The 14,385-nt window shown below is 44.2% G+C and overlaps 1 protein-coding gene across 5 annotated transcripts in view; it reads left to right on the top strand.

Moving 5' to 3' along the window:
• Positions 1 to 14,385, top strand: part of EGFLAM (EGF like, fibronectin type III and laminin G domains) — a 175,619-nt gene that overhangs the window by 117,273 nt on the left and 43,961 nt on the right. For all 5 annotated transcript variants that reach the window (XR_011530377.1, XR_011530376.1, XR_011530378.1 and 2 more), the window contains 5 exons: positions 6,920 to 7,035; positions 7,625 to 7,943; positions 8,589 to 8,689; positions 9,839 to 9,939; positions 11,895 to 12,039. Coding sequence is in view for 2 of the 5 variants with exons in the window: in XM_008526792.2 (XP_008525014.1) it covers positions 6,920 to 7,035; positions 7,625 to 7,943; positions 8,589 to 8,689; positions 9,839 to 9,939; positions 11,895 to 12,039 (782 nt within the window). In the remaining 3 variants the exon portion in view is untranslated. The remainder of the gene's footprint in view (positions 1 to 6,919; positions 7,036 to 7,624; positions 7,944 to 8,588; positions 8,690 to 9,838; positions 9,940 to 11,894; positions 12,040 to 14,385) is intronic.

The raw sequence follows: 14,385 nt of genomic DNA, 5'->3' as shown, positions 1-14,385 counted from the left end.
TGCTGCTGTTATATATTTTTATTATGCCTAGATTATTCTGAAAGTTGACTCTTTATTTCCCATACGTTTTTTAAGTTCCTACAATGTGCCAGGCAGTGAGTAACGTTTTGGTGGTATAATGGAAACCAAAATAGACATATTGCTTTCTTCAAGGAGTTTACAATCTAGTGGGAGAGTCACACTTGTAAAATCATCCCGCAAATAAATATGTAATTACAAGCTAAGAATGCTATAAAAGAGAACTATGAAAATATTCAAGAAGGGAACCTGATCTTATCTGCGGTACAGAGAAGACATTCCTAAGAAAGTGATTTTGAGTGGAGCTCTAAAAGAATCAAAAAGACAAAGGATAGACAGTGAGGGATAAGATTTCTGAGCATAGGGAACAGCATGTGCAAAGACCCTGAGGCAGAAGAAAGCATGGTGTGTTCCCCCAACTGAAAGAAGAACCAATGTGGCTGCAGCAGGATGAGAAGGAATAAACTGATAGGAGATGAGGCTCAAACTGGCAGGGCCAAGTAACACAGGGTCTTAGGGAGACCTTAAAGAGACAAAGGCCACAAGTCTGACCTGTCGTTATTCCATCCACACAACCGAGTCTTGAATATTTGCATGAAGGAGATGACCCAGTCTGTCCTGCCACATTGCCTCGTGGGGAACCCTTGCTCTCCAACCATTCTTATTCTGGTGAATGTTGGGGTTTTGAGGATGCCCGATTAGCAACTTTTCCTCTTTGTCCATTTTCTGAACCAATTTAGAAATAAAACAACACAGTCAGCAGATAAAGAATCAAATACCATCCTTATTTCTGATAAAGGTTGGGTCAGACAACACAGCCTACTCTAAGGTACAGACTGGGCTTGCAAAGTCCCTTCCACCCAATCCAGACTATGGCACAGCCCATTTGAGGGAGCGTTTGGGTTTGCAGAAAGGTCACAGCTGCCCAGGTCACTGCTTTCCACTTGTCTAGGTGGAGCGGGAAGGTGGGAGGGACCAAATTTGCCCCAAATTCTTCCTCCCTCCCTGAGGTCCTTTCATAGATTAACTTCTGCTCAGTTCAGAAATATAGACCAAATGCTTCCACTCAGCATCTAAGTTTATGTCTCTGCCTCTGTAGGGAGGAGAAGAGGTTGGACAAGAATCCAACAGAATTTTGGGAAACTCTGCTCACAATCACAACTTCTGCAGTGGGGAATAAGTGTTCCTCTCTCATTGTCGCCAAGAACCGTTAAGAGAAGGGACTCAAATACAAACTGGTCTTTATGAATGAAGATGGATTCTGATAAATGATAGATCATATCTTCTAGGAGGTTAGAATATTGAACACAAAGCCACAATCCCCAAGGCCTGTAACTTTCATGCTGAATTAACTCCTTTTCTCTTTTTCATCCATGTAAGTAAACTTCCCTGGTTGTTTCTTTTTCAGACTTTGCTTGGAGTAACAGATGCCTGCAATGTGTCTAAATCAAAAGTGTCAACTTTAGGGTCACAGAAATGTCAGTGCTGGAAAGGATCTCGCAGGTCATCAAATCTGATGTCATTCCTTATTTTATCAGAAAACATGAGATCCAGAGAGATTAAGTGACTTGTCCAAGGACACACACTCATTTGTGTTCTTCTCCCAATTATTTGGATTCTATAACCAGGCATATTTCCAGCTACATCATGTTGATACATCAGAGAAACTGACTATTTATAGAAAACTTGTGATGCCTTTATAAAAGCAAACATACACGTTTTTATAAAATAAAAGTCATCCCTTAATTTATTCATAGCAATTTATAATTTGTGTATTAGTTTTTCTTATAGTGGAACAACCCTTGAACTTGTTTTACGTTTTGTCAGTGGTTTGACTATTCTGGTTCTAAATAAATGCCTCCTTTTTAATGTTCTCTTTTCCTAATTAACAAAGTGCCAAGTAGAAAGACATAAGTTATGCACTTTAATTACAATAACCCCAGGCTACGGGGAGAATTCTTATTACTGGCTTAGACTGCACATTCTGTGCTCACTTAGAAACGGCACTGGTAAAAACTTGATGTAAGCCTTGGATTTGAGATCTCAGGTGGTGTGGCTGTCAGGAAGCGAAAGCAGGGAGCTATATTCCAGGTTTATTTGAGTTATGCTGCATCTGGTCCTCTCTGTGCTCATTTCCTTCCTGTTAAAAATGAGAAATGACTATTAGCCTGGGTTATTGAGAGACAGACAGATGCTGCAAAGAGTGCTGGAGTACAGCCCTGGGAGTCCAGAATTCTGGATCAGCTCTGCCCCTAGTGAGCTGTCTCTCTAGGCGAGTCCCACGGACTCTCTGAGCCTCGGTCTACTCCTCTGTAAAATGGACTTGTTGTGCTAGCTGATCTCCAAGGTCCTTCTACAAAAATCAAAATGTCTTTAAGTCTTTGTAATTTCATATTCCTTTCCCCATCCTTATCCCACACCCTTCATTTCCCCAAACGAAGAAGTAACCTCTGGCTTCAAGGAGATATATTATATACAGTGTCAAAACGGAAGCAATTATTGTAAAGACCAAAGAATTCTATCCATTCAATAACATATGCCTTATTTTACTTGTCAAAATGAGCAGAGAATCTGGAATCATTTCCGTTCTCATCACAGGGCCATTTCATAGCAGCAAAAATGCATTTAGGGTCCTTTCTTCTAAGGAGTTTCCTTCAAGAGCGACTTCCTAGGGTAGGTTGAGAGGCAGGAAGAGACCTCAGCTACCCATCCCCCAACCCCTGGCTTCTCTGTGTTCAGCTGAAGTATCTTAGATACTTGGTGCCAAAACATCTGCATGATAGAGTGTTACGGGCATTGAACTAGGGGTCATATGATCTGGTTCTGGTTCTGGTTCTGGGTCTTCTACTAATGAGATGCATGACCTTGGTTTTAAGTCTCTTCTCTTCCATGACTTAAAACCTGGTTTCAGTTTCCACATTTATGAAATAAGGAGATTGGACTGGATGGCGTCCAAGGTCTCTTTCAGCTGTAAACTTCTGGTTGTGAGTTGGGGAAAAAGACAAGAATGGTGGCAGTTTGGGGGGAAGGTCTTTGGATTTGGGGCCAAGTCTCACCATGTAAGGATTCCTCTCCAGATATTCCACCGCTTAAACACGGATGGCCAGGTGGGCCAGGACAGGACAGAGACAACAGTCCACGATAGTGCAGCATTGTAGGAGTATCTCTTATGCCTGCTGGGGGTCTTGGCCTTTGATGAGTATGTGAAGTGTCAGTTAAATGGAGGATGGGAAGGGCTATCAAGAGTCTAGGGACTAGCCCTGTGGCCAAGTGGTTGGGTTCATGTGCTCTGCTTTGGTGGCCCGGGGTTCACCCATTCAGATCCTGGGTGCAGACCTACACACCCTCATCAAGCCATGCTGTGGTGGCGTCCCACATAGAAGAACTGGAATGACTTACAACTAGGATATACAACTATGTACTAGGACTTTGGGGAGAAAAAAAAAAAAAGAGGAAGATTGGCAACAGATGTTAGCTCAGGGCCAATCTTCCTTGCCAAAAAACAAACGAAAAGAATGCCTTTAAAAAAATAAGTCTAAAATATGTTTCCTGCCCTCAGGGGGTTCACAGTTGAGTTGGGAAACACAAGAGCAGCATCCTCAGATCAGGACTCTAGAAGGTGTAAATACCATCTTGAGCATCTGTTGATTTCATCAAGCTATGGATGCTTATTCTGAGCTCATGATTAGGGGCATATATCCATGGGTGGTTAGCCCCATCCAGAAGGAGATGGAGGAATGTCCTACAGATCTTGGCAGCTTCATCTTTTCTGGAGTTGTCATTTTTTCTCCAGAAGGGTCTAATGGTCTCTTTTTAAAATATCTCTTGATTTTAGTCTTTAGTCATTCAGCTCTGTCTCAAACAGAATGCAGAGAGGGCGGAGGAGGGCCACATGGGGAAGAGTGTTAAGCAAAGTCTTGGGATAAGAAAACACAAGATGTATTCAGGAGACAACTGGTAGACCAGTTCGGCTACTATGGCTTTTGAAAAGGGAAAAAAGATGCTGAAAACACAATTTGGAGTCAGATTACATGTGACTTGATATAGTCAAAAGAGAGACCAAGGATAAATCTAGCTCTGCTGTTTACTATCTGCATGCCTTTGAGCAAGTTATTGAATCCTTCTGAGTTTACATCTCCACATGGTAAAATGGGAGTGATAATACCAATTTCACAGGATTTTGTGAGGATTAGTAGAAACAACGTATGAAAATCTCCTGGTGCGGTAAATATGCTCAATGAAAATGTTAATTTTCTAAATCCCATGCTCTTTTTCCCTCCATGGTGGCTTCTTCTCTTGCAGGCAACTGAGAGAACAGCTTGGAGTTAGTCTTGATCAATTACAACGTCTTTGATCTTAGTCAAATCATTTCACCTCCCTGAGCTTCAGTTTACTTATCTACAACATGAAACGAGCCACATTTACCTTGCAGGATTATTGTGAAGTTTAGAAATGTATCACATGAAGCATCCAATGATAACTAAGTTGGAGAGAGGCAGTAGGTTTCAATAAATCATGGTGATGGGGGAAAGAAGGAAGAAAAAGAGGAGTTGTTATTATTGAGAACCTTGAGTTCTTGACCAAGGAGTATAGGATTTATCTGGTAGGCAGTGGGGGAACTTCGGAAGTGTTTTTCAGATAGGATATCATAAGATGAAACAGAGAGAATCTTGACATTGATGAGAATAATACCAGAGCAGCAAGAATATGCAGAGGGCAAGGGAGAACACCCTGGAGAGAGAGAGACCAACCTACTGAAGATAGAACCCATCTCTCTTCAGGTATGTGATATGTAATCCTTTTATTACCAAATGGATTCTTTCTTCTGAAGTTCAACAATTCTGAATATCTGAGAGAGACGGAGATAGAAAAGGAGAGTGAGAAAGGGACAGAGAGAAAAAAAGAGACCCAGAGAAAGAGAGAGAGGCAAGGAGAGAGGCAGAAAGATACAGACATATAGAGAGGCGAGAGGGGGAAGCTGTCTTCGAGGGCTTCCTGGCTTTTTGTGTGGAGACATCTGGCACACAGCTGTGCTGGCTGGATGCAGGTGGCTTAAGAGAACTTGCTTCCAGGTATAAATCTGGCATCGGCAGGCTCGAATTTTCAGCTGACATGTGGGCTATTTTAGATAAACCTGTGGGGAATTGGTGTGGAGGTGGTGAGAATACCACCTCTCCATCTTATCCCACCTCCACCAACATGTGCGTGAACACCTGAGAACACCTCCTTCTCTGTCTGCCCATCACCTGCTCCACATTTCTCTCTTCCTGGTCCAGCGGGAGGTTCCCAGTCAGCAGCGTGCCAGCTGAGAAGGCTTCCCACACTCCCTGCATGTCATTTCCTTCAGCGCCGTTTTCAGCCTGCAGGCTATTTTGCTTAGAGGAGGGTGAGTGTGCTTTTGTGAGAAAGGTGTTTCGCTTAGTTTGTTCTGAATGTTTTTAGTGTCATTTTTCTTTCTTTCTTTTTTAACTAGTCATCCAGACACTGGATGTCTAATAACTAATGGGCATGAGCAACCTGCAAAAGCCAGTTTCTCTTGCCAGAGTTATTCCTGTCCTAAAGGCTGGTACCTGGTGTGCCCCATTTAGAGAGGCAGCTCCTACATGTGCCACCCAAGGGGGCGCTATGGAGCAGCACTTTAAAAGACTCCCACATCCTGGAGCAGTGCTTCCTGTGTGGAGCCGAAGTCACATGGTTGAGGATCAGTAGATTTTGTGAATGACAACTGAATAAGAATGCTAATCTGACCATCCGTCAAAGGACTGTGCCCTGTGTTGTCCCCTATAAGTTTTTCTCAGCCCACCTGCCAGTTCTGAAAGATCCCATTGTCCTGCTAAGATGGATGGAAATGGTTGGCCCCCATGATACCACATAGGGCCCCTTTTTTCTGGGTGTGGCTGTGTTTCCTCTATTATGTTTCTTTTTTGTTTTCAAGAACTTTTAATGAAATATTTCATACATTGAAAGTATATAGATAGCATATAAAATATGAACACTCACATATACCCAGCAGCTATCTCAAGAAATAGAATATTATAGAGGGATCTCGAAGGCCCTGTGTATTACACCTCATTCACATCTCTCTTCTAACCTCCCCAGGTATTTTTGTCATTGTCTTACTTTTCTTAAGAGTTTAAACTGCATATGTATGGATCCCTAAATAATAACTCTTTGCTTGCTGTTGACTTTTATATAAATGGCATTAAACTGGTTGTGTTCCTTTGCAAGTTGCATTTCTTGCATGAAATCCTGTGAGATTAAACCATACTGATGCAGTAAATGCTCATTCATTCATTTTCCCACTATATAGTATTCCATTCCATGGATATGCTATCATTGACTTATCCATTTTCTGTTGATAGATATTTGGAGTTTTACTTTCTATTACAAATAGCTAATTTGGGGTGTTTTTTACTCTTACAAATTCTGATGCTATGACTGTATTTTGAACATATCTCCTGGGACACATGTGGGAGAGTCTCTCCAGATTTTGTAAGTTGGGGTGAGACTGTTGGGTCAAAAGGTATGAACATTTTCTACTTTATTAAATACTTCCAAGTGTTCTGCAAAGTGGTTGTACACATCTAACATCAGTATAGAAGCGTCTCCGTGGATTCCATCCTTGGCAATATTTTTTATTGCCCGACTTTTGCATTTTTGCCAGTCTTGTCAATATAAAATGGCAGCTCTTTCTGATTTTAATTGGCCTTTCTTTGATTACTTATGAGATGAAGCATTTTTCATATTTTTGGTCATTAATGCTTCCTCTTCAGTGTTGAATTCCTTGTGCGTTTCCAATACATCCCGATCCATTTGGCAGAGCTCTGTATGTGGCTGGATTAGGACAGAAAAGGGAGTGAAGTTATTTGTTGACAGCAGTGTGCTGCTTTTCTCTGTGAAGGCCCTGAGGAAGCAGGAAGTGGCCGCTACGGACCCCATTATATAACCGACACGGGAGCTGGTGAGGATGATGACGGATTTGAAGACGACATAGATTTGGATATTTCCTTTGAGGAGGTAACAAAAATCTCTTCTCTTAAAACCCAAGTGTTTTTGTTTTCTTGCTGAACAAGGCAATTTAACCAATGGACCATGAACATTTTACTTAAAACTTACTTAAATTGGCCCATTTGCTTTTAACACTTATTTATTTCCTCCGACTATTAGCCTCCAGGTGATCATAAATTAGTAGCAACTAAGTACCAGTCCTGCTGATGTTCTATAGTCAGCCCTGCCTGCTGACTTCACAATCTGGCAAAAACATATATTTCCAAACAAGTGAAATTTTACAAAGTCAGAAATTATAAGGAAATGAGCAATTCCTTGACAAGGTAATGCATCTTTGTGATATTGTAATAATAAATCATGTAATATCAGCCTTCTCACTGATTTTTTGAGTAATACAGGGCAAGGTACTTAAAATCCTGGGCCTCAAGTTCATTATCCATAAACTAGGATCAGTACTCTCTCCCCCATCTACATCCCAGGGTTTGGGGAAGTATCAAAAGTGAGTGTATTTTCAAGTATTAGGCATCAACCATGAATAAAGCAGTCTAATTGCTGTGCTCTGTGTTGATCCTGAACCCTTTCCCTTCTCTCACTTTAGGTTAAACCACTTCCTGCTATCAAAGGAGAGAATAAGAAATTTTTGGCGGAATCCAAGACGGCGCCTAGATCCAACCCAAAAACCGTTTCTGGGCTTGTTCCCCCTACCCCAGCCTCTCTCCCTCCAACTACGGTGGCTCCCCAGCCCACTCCAGTGCAGAGGAAGGGGAAGAATGATGTGGTTATGATGCCGAGGCTTTTTGACATGTCTTGTGATGAAACTCTCTGCTCTGCTGACAGCTTTTGCATCAATGACTACACCTGGGGGGGCTCGCGATGCCACTGCAACCTGGGCAAAGGTGGTGAGAGCTGCTCAGAAGGTAGGTCCTTGGTGGGGGGAGAACATGGTAGTGGGTTGGCTGTACTGGGAGCCAGAGGGAAGTTTTGGGGTCCACACGTGTTTCCTTCTAGCTCTTTTTCTAAGCCCCTTCTTCTACGTATTAGTCATTAAATTCACTATACAAGGCAGACGTGAGGCAACTTCCATTGCTTCTAGTTAGATAGCAGCCCTATTTCTATGTGGGCTGAACGTGTAGTACTTTGGGAGCAATTAATAAATCATCCCGATGGCACCTTGTGGAGGTGGGCTTTACTTTGACCACATCTCTACTGAAAAATGCAAGCAAACGTGCATGAATATTAAAAAGGATAATAATGGAGCCAACTTATATGACACAAATGTACAGCTGGAAAGCAGGTATCAGTGGTCTTAAAATCATTAGTTTTTTTATAGTAGCAAGTACAATCTCCAAAGGTCCAGGTTCTCCCTAAGAATTTCAGAAGCTTGAGGTCCCCAAGAATGAGAATTGTAGGTGTGAAAAGTAGAGAGAAGAAGATAGTAAGCTAGGGTTAACAACTTCTCAAATGTTTTCACTTAGTGACATCCAGGCAAAGGTATATACTGATTTTTGCATTTGAGGAAGTGAGGAAAAGCCTTCTTTTGTGTTATCTTTTTCTCTTTTCAGATATTGCTATACAGTATCCTCAGTTCTTTGGCCACTCCTATGTAACCTTTGAACCTCTGAAGAACTCCTATCAGGCATTTCAAATTACTCTGGAATTTAGGGTAAGAAGGATTACTTGTTTGATGAGTGCCTATTAGATCTCTTAACGCAGCAACTTGCTACGTCAAAAGGGAGGAGGAGAAGGGGAGGGGAAGCAGGGAAGTAGATATCAAGGGTAAATATGACACAGAGCCTGTCATCAAACCCGTGCCCAGGGCAGCAACAATGATGGACACATTTCACACAGTCACAAGCACCAGTGAGGGGAGGGTGGGTTCTGTATGTTGCTGTGTTATGGAAGTGGCTGGCCTGAAGGTTCCCAGTGGGAATGTTTGGGTCCCACTTATGTTGCTCATAATCATGACTCTTCCCGGGCCAGGACTTCAGAAGGCATAAAGCATTCTCCAATCACAATCCCTTTTAAAGGCAACCCAAGTGTCTGCCTTCATTGCTGTGGCTGTGCTTGAACAAAGAGAAACCCTGCTGTACACGGCCCTGGCATATAGTGAGAGCCCAGGAGATGCTCTCTCATCTCAATCAACTGCAGATCAGAATCCCATCAGTGACTTCAGCTTAAAGTGATTCTTTTGGGTATCTCAGACGACATGAAAAGGCTTGGCGATCTGGAAACAAGTCCCCTTTGAGCTCAGGGTCACAGTTTTGAGTGTCCCAAAGATGAGTGGTCCCAGTCTAGGTCAGCCAACGTGGGTGAAAACCAAACTAGTCTATCAGCTGGGCTGTTTTTACTATCCTGTTCTCCTGATAGAAGGAAAGAAGCAAATTTGCATGCTTCCCCAGAGGGAGGGAAGTAAAAATAATAAAGGGAAAAAATGGAATGCTCTTTGGTGAGAATAGAATTTGATGAACACGAGAACAGCCCCTCTGTGACCACAGTCTTCGTGCACGTGGTTTTCCCAAGGCTCTGCTGGGGATCCACAAAGCCAAGCAAAGAGCAGGTCAACTATGGGGTCGCCTTCCTCCTACCTCACCGCCGTTCCTCACACACACTGTTTATATGGCTGCCATTTGTTTATTGGAAATGAACTGGGACTAGGTCCCTGGGAGTTAATCAGAGTCCATGTGCTTGTCCCTTTGTAAATAGGACCACAGAGGAGAATGCTCACATTTCATATTCATGGGTATTTCCAGGTGGCGCTTTGTGGAAGAGGAGCTGCTCATTGTTCACGTGGCTTTTGTTTGTATACTAACAGGCAGAGGCGGAGGATGGCTTACTGCTCTACTGTGGGGAGAATGAACACGGGAGGGGCGACTTCATGTCCCTGGCCATCATCCGCCGCTCACTCCAATTCAGGTAACTCCCACCAAAAGGCCACGGAGTTTTTAATGGTGTCCTACATTATATTTACATTTTTATAATCTGAATAAAATACATACAGGATGGATTCCTGTAGATAAAGGAACAGTGTGTAGTATCAGGTGAGCATGGACCACTTTACTATGTACCCGAGTATCAGGATTGCAGGGTAACCATTGAAACTTGAGTTTGGGAACCTTGTAACTGTTCATTCTTTTAATAGCAAATGCTTCTTGAGCACCCACAGTGTACTGGGCACTGCTGTAGATCCCAGGAAGGCAGCAGCGAGCCAAAGCCGTAGAGTTCCCTCTCTCCTGGAGCTCTTGTGGATGAGATGGGAAAAAGGCTGGGATCTTCCCCCTGCCCCCTGTGGTAAAGACAGCTTACAGCCATGGGAGCAGAGAGAAGTGTGCAACCTCCTATGGGTTCCTAGACACTCAAACCCCATCCTCGTCTTCCCTGAGGGCTGTGGTGACCAGTTTGGCTTACCTCCTCTTCCATGGTCATTTCTCTCCCAACACACGTTGGAAGCCACCTTTAGTTTATGCTTGGTTTTCTGGGAGGCAGAGTTGTGTGGAGGTGTGAGTGTTTTAATTACCCTCATGGAGGTGTAAACGGCACCTGTTTGAGAATAAGCAGTGGAGATCAGCCTTGTCCTTCTCCAGGTGTACTGGTTAAGATCCTGGTGGCACCGTTCCCCTTGCCTGACCTTCAACAAATGGCTTAATCTCTCCAAGCCTGCGTTTCCTCCCAGGGCTATCATGAGGATGAAATGACTTAAGTGCTTAGAGCAGGCCTGACCCATAGCAAGCATGCTATAGGTGTCAACCATTACGTCTTTTAATTATTTCAGCCCCAAAATTACTTTTGGTTCAGTTGGAGAAGACTGTTGAGCGTCCCACTTGGAGTAAAATGGGCCCCCATCCTTTGCTACGTGCTTTGGTTCATGGAGGTTTGAGCTTAGCCACGAGGATCTGGGGCTGTGGTCTAACCTCTTGGGGATCTGATAGACACCCAGGCGCACTGGCGGTTATTGGCTGGTGGCAGTTCTCTAACTCTGCAACTCCTCTTGAGTGACTCTGATATCCCCCTCTGGCTGAACCTGGCCTGCAATGCCTCTTGACCCCACTCCACTCCACTGGGGTCAGGAGACAAAGGGAGGCCATGAGAGATGGGCTGCAATCAGTGCAGGTCCCGATAAAGACAATGGCGGCCTTCTGCATGGGCAGTCTCAGGACCCATGGGGAAGTGGCATGGTGGCTGTTTGGAATTTGACTGGAAAGGGTCAAAAGTCTAGATGCCAGGCATAGTGACGGTGAGGCACCCTGGGCCATAGGGAGGTTGGGAAAACAAACAAACAAACAAGAATAATGCAACCATCTGAGAATGCTCCCCCCACCCACACCTCACTCCTGCACCAGAGCCTCCTCTGGAAACTGCACCTGCATTTGGGCACAGCTGAGCACAGGTGGCAGTGCTGGCCAGCTTGCCAAAAGGAGTGTGAAGACTGGGGAATTTTTGCATTTTATTAATATTGCTGAGCCTGTTTGGGAGTTGGAGGAAGTCCCCAGAGAAATCCCTGGAAACAGAATGACTCAAGTTCTAATTCACTGCACCTCGAATCCACTTTAAGCATCTGGTAATCTCTGAAAAGGAGAAGGAGACTCTTAGTTGCCCACTATTTTGTAAGCTGCTGAGAAAGTCAGGTTAAAGAAGGCCCCACATTTAAAAGTTCCATGGGCAGATTAAGGACCACTAGACTGAGATCGTCCTGGGGGGAGGCATCTGGTTTTTCCATTTATAGATTCAGACAGCTCTTGACATTCGTAAACATAACTCTGAGCAGACTGACTCTCAAAGACGCTGTCACGCTGGAAGTGATGTCCAGGGAGTCTGAAAACATAATGAACTGGTTGATCAAAGAATCTTCTTTTCCTTTTCCTCCTCTGCAGGTTTAATTGTGGAACTGGGGTTGCCGTCATCATAAGTGAGACCAAAATCAAGCTAGGGGGTTGGCACACGGTTACACTCTACAGAGATGGGTTGAACGGGCTGCTGCAGCTGAACAATGGCACCCCGGTGACAGGCCAGTCACAGGTGAGCGCGAGCCTCTCTCTCTGCCCACCCACCTAGCACCCACCATAAGCATCCTGAGAGGGTCCCACTGCAGACAGCTGAGGCAGACTTGGCAGGATCCAGGCTCCAGATGGGCCATTTCTCATGGTGAACCGGTGCTGCTGAGCTCTGGGGTACTCCTGCTGGTGCCTTCCCCTCTAGGTGGGCTGTCAGGGCACATGTCCGTCCCGTATCTGCCGAGGAGAAGAATTGAATTGGCAAGTGTCATCGCTGTGGGTGCAGTGCACAGGGACATCCATTAGGCCTTGTGCCCAGGGACATGTTGTCTTTCCACAAGGACATCAAAGCTAGGGGTAGAGGAAGGCCCATATTGGAAGACTAGAAGCCCTTATTAGTGCCAGACACAAAGCTTGCTTTTAAGGCAGGGGTGTTGCAATCCTGTGGCTTTAGAAAATTGTCCCAAAAGATTCCCTTGGTTCAGTATGCAGGAATCAGCCATCCATCGACCTTTTTTGGGGGCCATGATTATAGGAAGTGGTAAAATAATGTAGCCGTTGGGCTACTCAGCAAATCACCTAAGTATTCACATCTTTGTCATGCTCTGGGCAATTTTAGGATTGTGTTTGGAATAAATAGTTTGGATTAGCAAGCTGCCAAGGAGCCAAGCCTGTAATTATGAATAGGCAGGTGTCTGTAGTCTCTGAGGAAAAATGCCGCAAGAAAGCCTTTTGTATACGTGGATAGATTTCTCTCTGCCTGGCTCTTCACTGTTCTTTGCTGGCAAGACATATTGTATAAAAGGTCATGCCTCGCTGATCCCCATTAATCTGGACCCCAGTGGTTCCAAATGAGCAAAGATTTGAATGTAGCGCATGTGAATCCAGGGATGTCACTTATGCCTATATTTCTAAGAAAGGAAAAGATGGGATGAATGAGCTACAGAGTCACACAAATGCCAGGGCAGTAGGCCAATATGATTAAAATTAAGTATGATAAGAATAAAGAAGCTTTGAACTTGGATCCAAAATAATAACATGAAGAAAGGATGGAAAAGCTATAATAGAAGCAACACGTGAAAATGTGTTATGATTTAAAGCAAGGAAGTTCAATAGAAGTTAATAAACAGGGCTGTGCGGTAACAGCAAGCTAGAGAAATTATAGGTTGCATTAATAGAGGCATAGCATCTAGAAAAAGGGAGATGACGACCCTATTCTATTCTGGTGACTATGTGTATAGCTTCCAGTGCTCTAATGGTGACTCTAATCTTCTAAAAAGATTGCATTCATATCCGTGATCACACTCCGAGGGCCACAAAAGAAACTAGAGCATGTTCAAATTATAGTCACTGGGATAGGAAGATGACTTGAAATCCCAGGAATGATTGATTGAATGGGCATTCTTGAGTTTGCAGAAAAGAAGATGAAGGCGTGGATGTGGCTTGTCGTCATAGAGTCAAAAGGAGAGTCTTGAGGAAGAAGGACTTACTCTGTGGACCCCTAAGGCTGAAGCCCAATGGGGAGAGCCTCAAGGAGCCAATGTTAGCCCCACCTAACCATACGAAGTTGTGCGGAGGGGCAACAGACTAGCTCAGGAGCCAATGCCCTGTCCTTGGGAAGGTGTTTAACATGGGACTTACCAAGACATTTTGGTAGGGATGTACAAGGAATCCAGCTGTCAATGGGAGCTTGGATTATATGAGTTTTCATATTTTTTTCCAATCCTAAGAGCCTATGATTTTATGAATATAAGAATTCATTGCAAGAAGCAATATAATTTTACAGATACTCAGGGCAACATTTGCCTCCCTACCCCCAGGACTTGCTAAGCAAATTGTATAGGCAGGACTGCAGATGTGGAATGTTTAATAAACCCTCTTGGGAGAGAGCAACTCTGTCTTAAGTTGGCGTTCTTGAGAAACAGACCTGAGATGAGGAGTCCTGTGCCTGTGATGGATTAAGAAAGTGCTCCCGAAGGAAATGTGTCAAGGAGAGGAGAAGATGGACAGGGGAGGAATGGAAATCAGCGAGAGAGAGATTCCAGGCACAGTTCTCCAGGGTCCGGCTTCAGCCTGATCCCAGTGGGGCGGTCTGGAGGAGAAGTTATCCCTCAGAGTGATCCCAGCCCAAAGCAAGGGCCTTGGACTTTCACGCTTCCACACCCACCAAAAACTGTTAAGGCCTGCGCCGGAGGAATGCAAACTACCAGATCTCAGGGTAAGCAGGCAAAGCAGGGTCCAAGATCCTAAAGGCAATCCTAATTAGAGGAAGGTAAAGGGTGGGCTTGAAGACTATTGCCTGGGATGCTGTGAAGGGAGCCTAAAAGGAACCACCCACCCCTACCATGCACTGAATGAGCCAGAAAAGGAG

This window comes from Equus przewalskii, chromosome 20, assembly GCF_037783145.1.
Source record: "Equus przewalskii isolate Varuska chromosome 20, EquPr2, whole genome shotgun sequence".
Taxonomy (NCBI): Eukaryota; Metazoa; Chordata; class Mammalia; order Perissodactyla; family Equidae; genus Equus; species Equus przewalskii.
The sequence above is the reverse complement of the archived record's forward strand: the minus strand, read 5'-3'. Positions and strand labels throughout refer to the sequence as shown.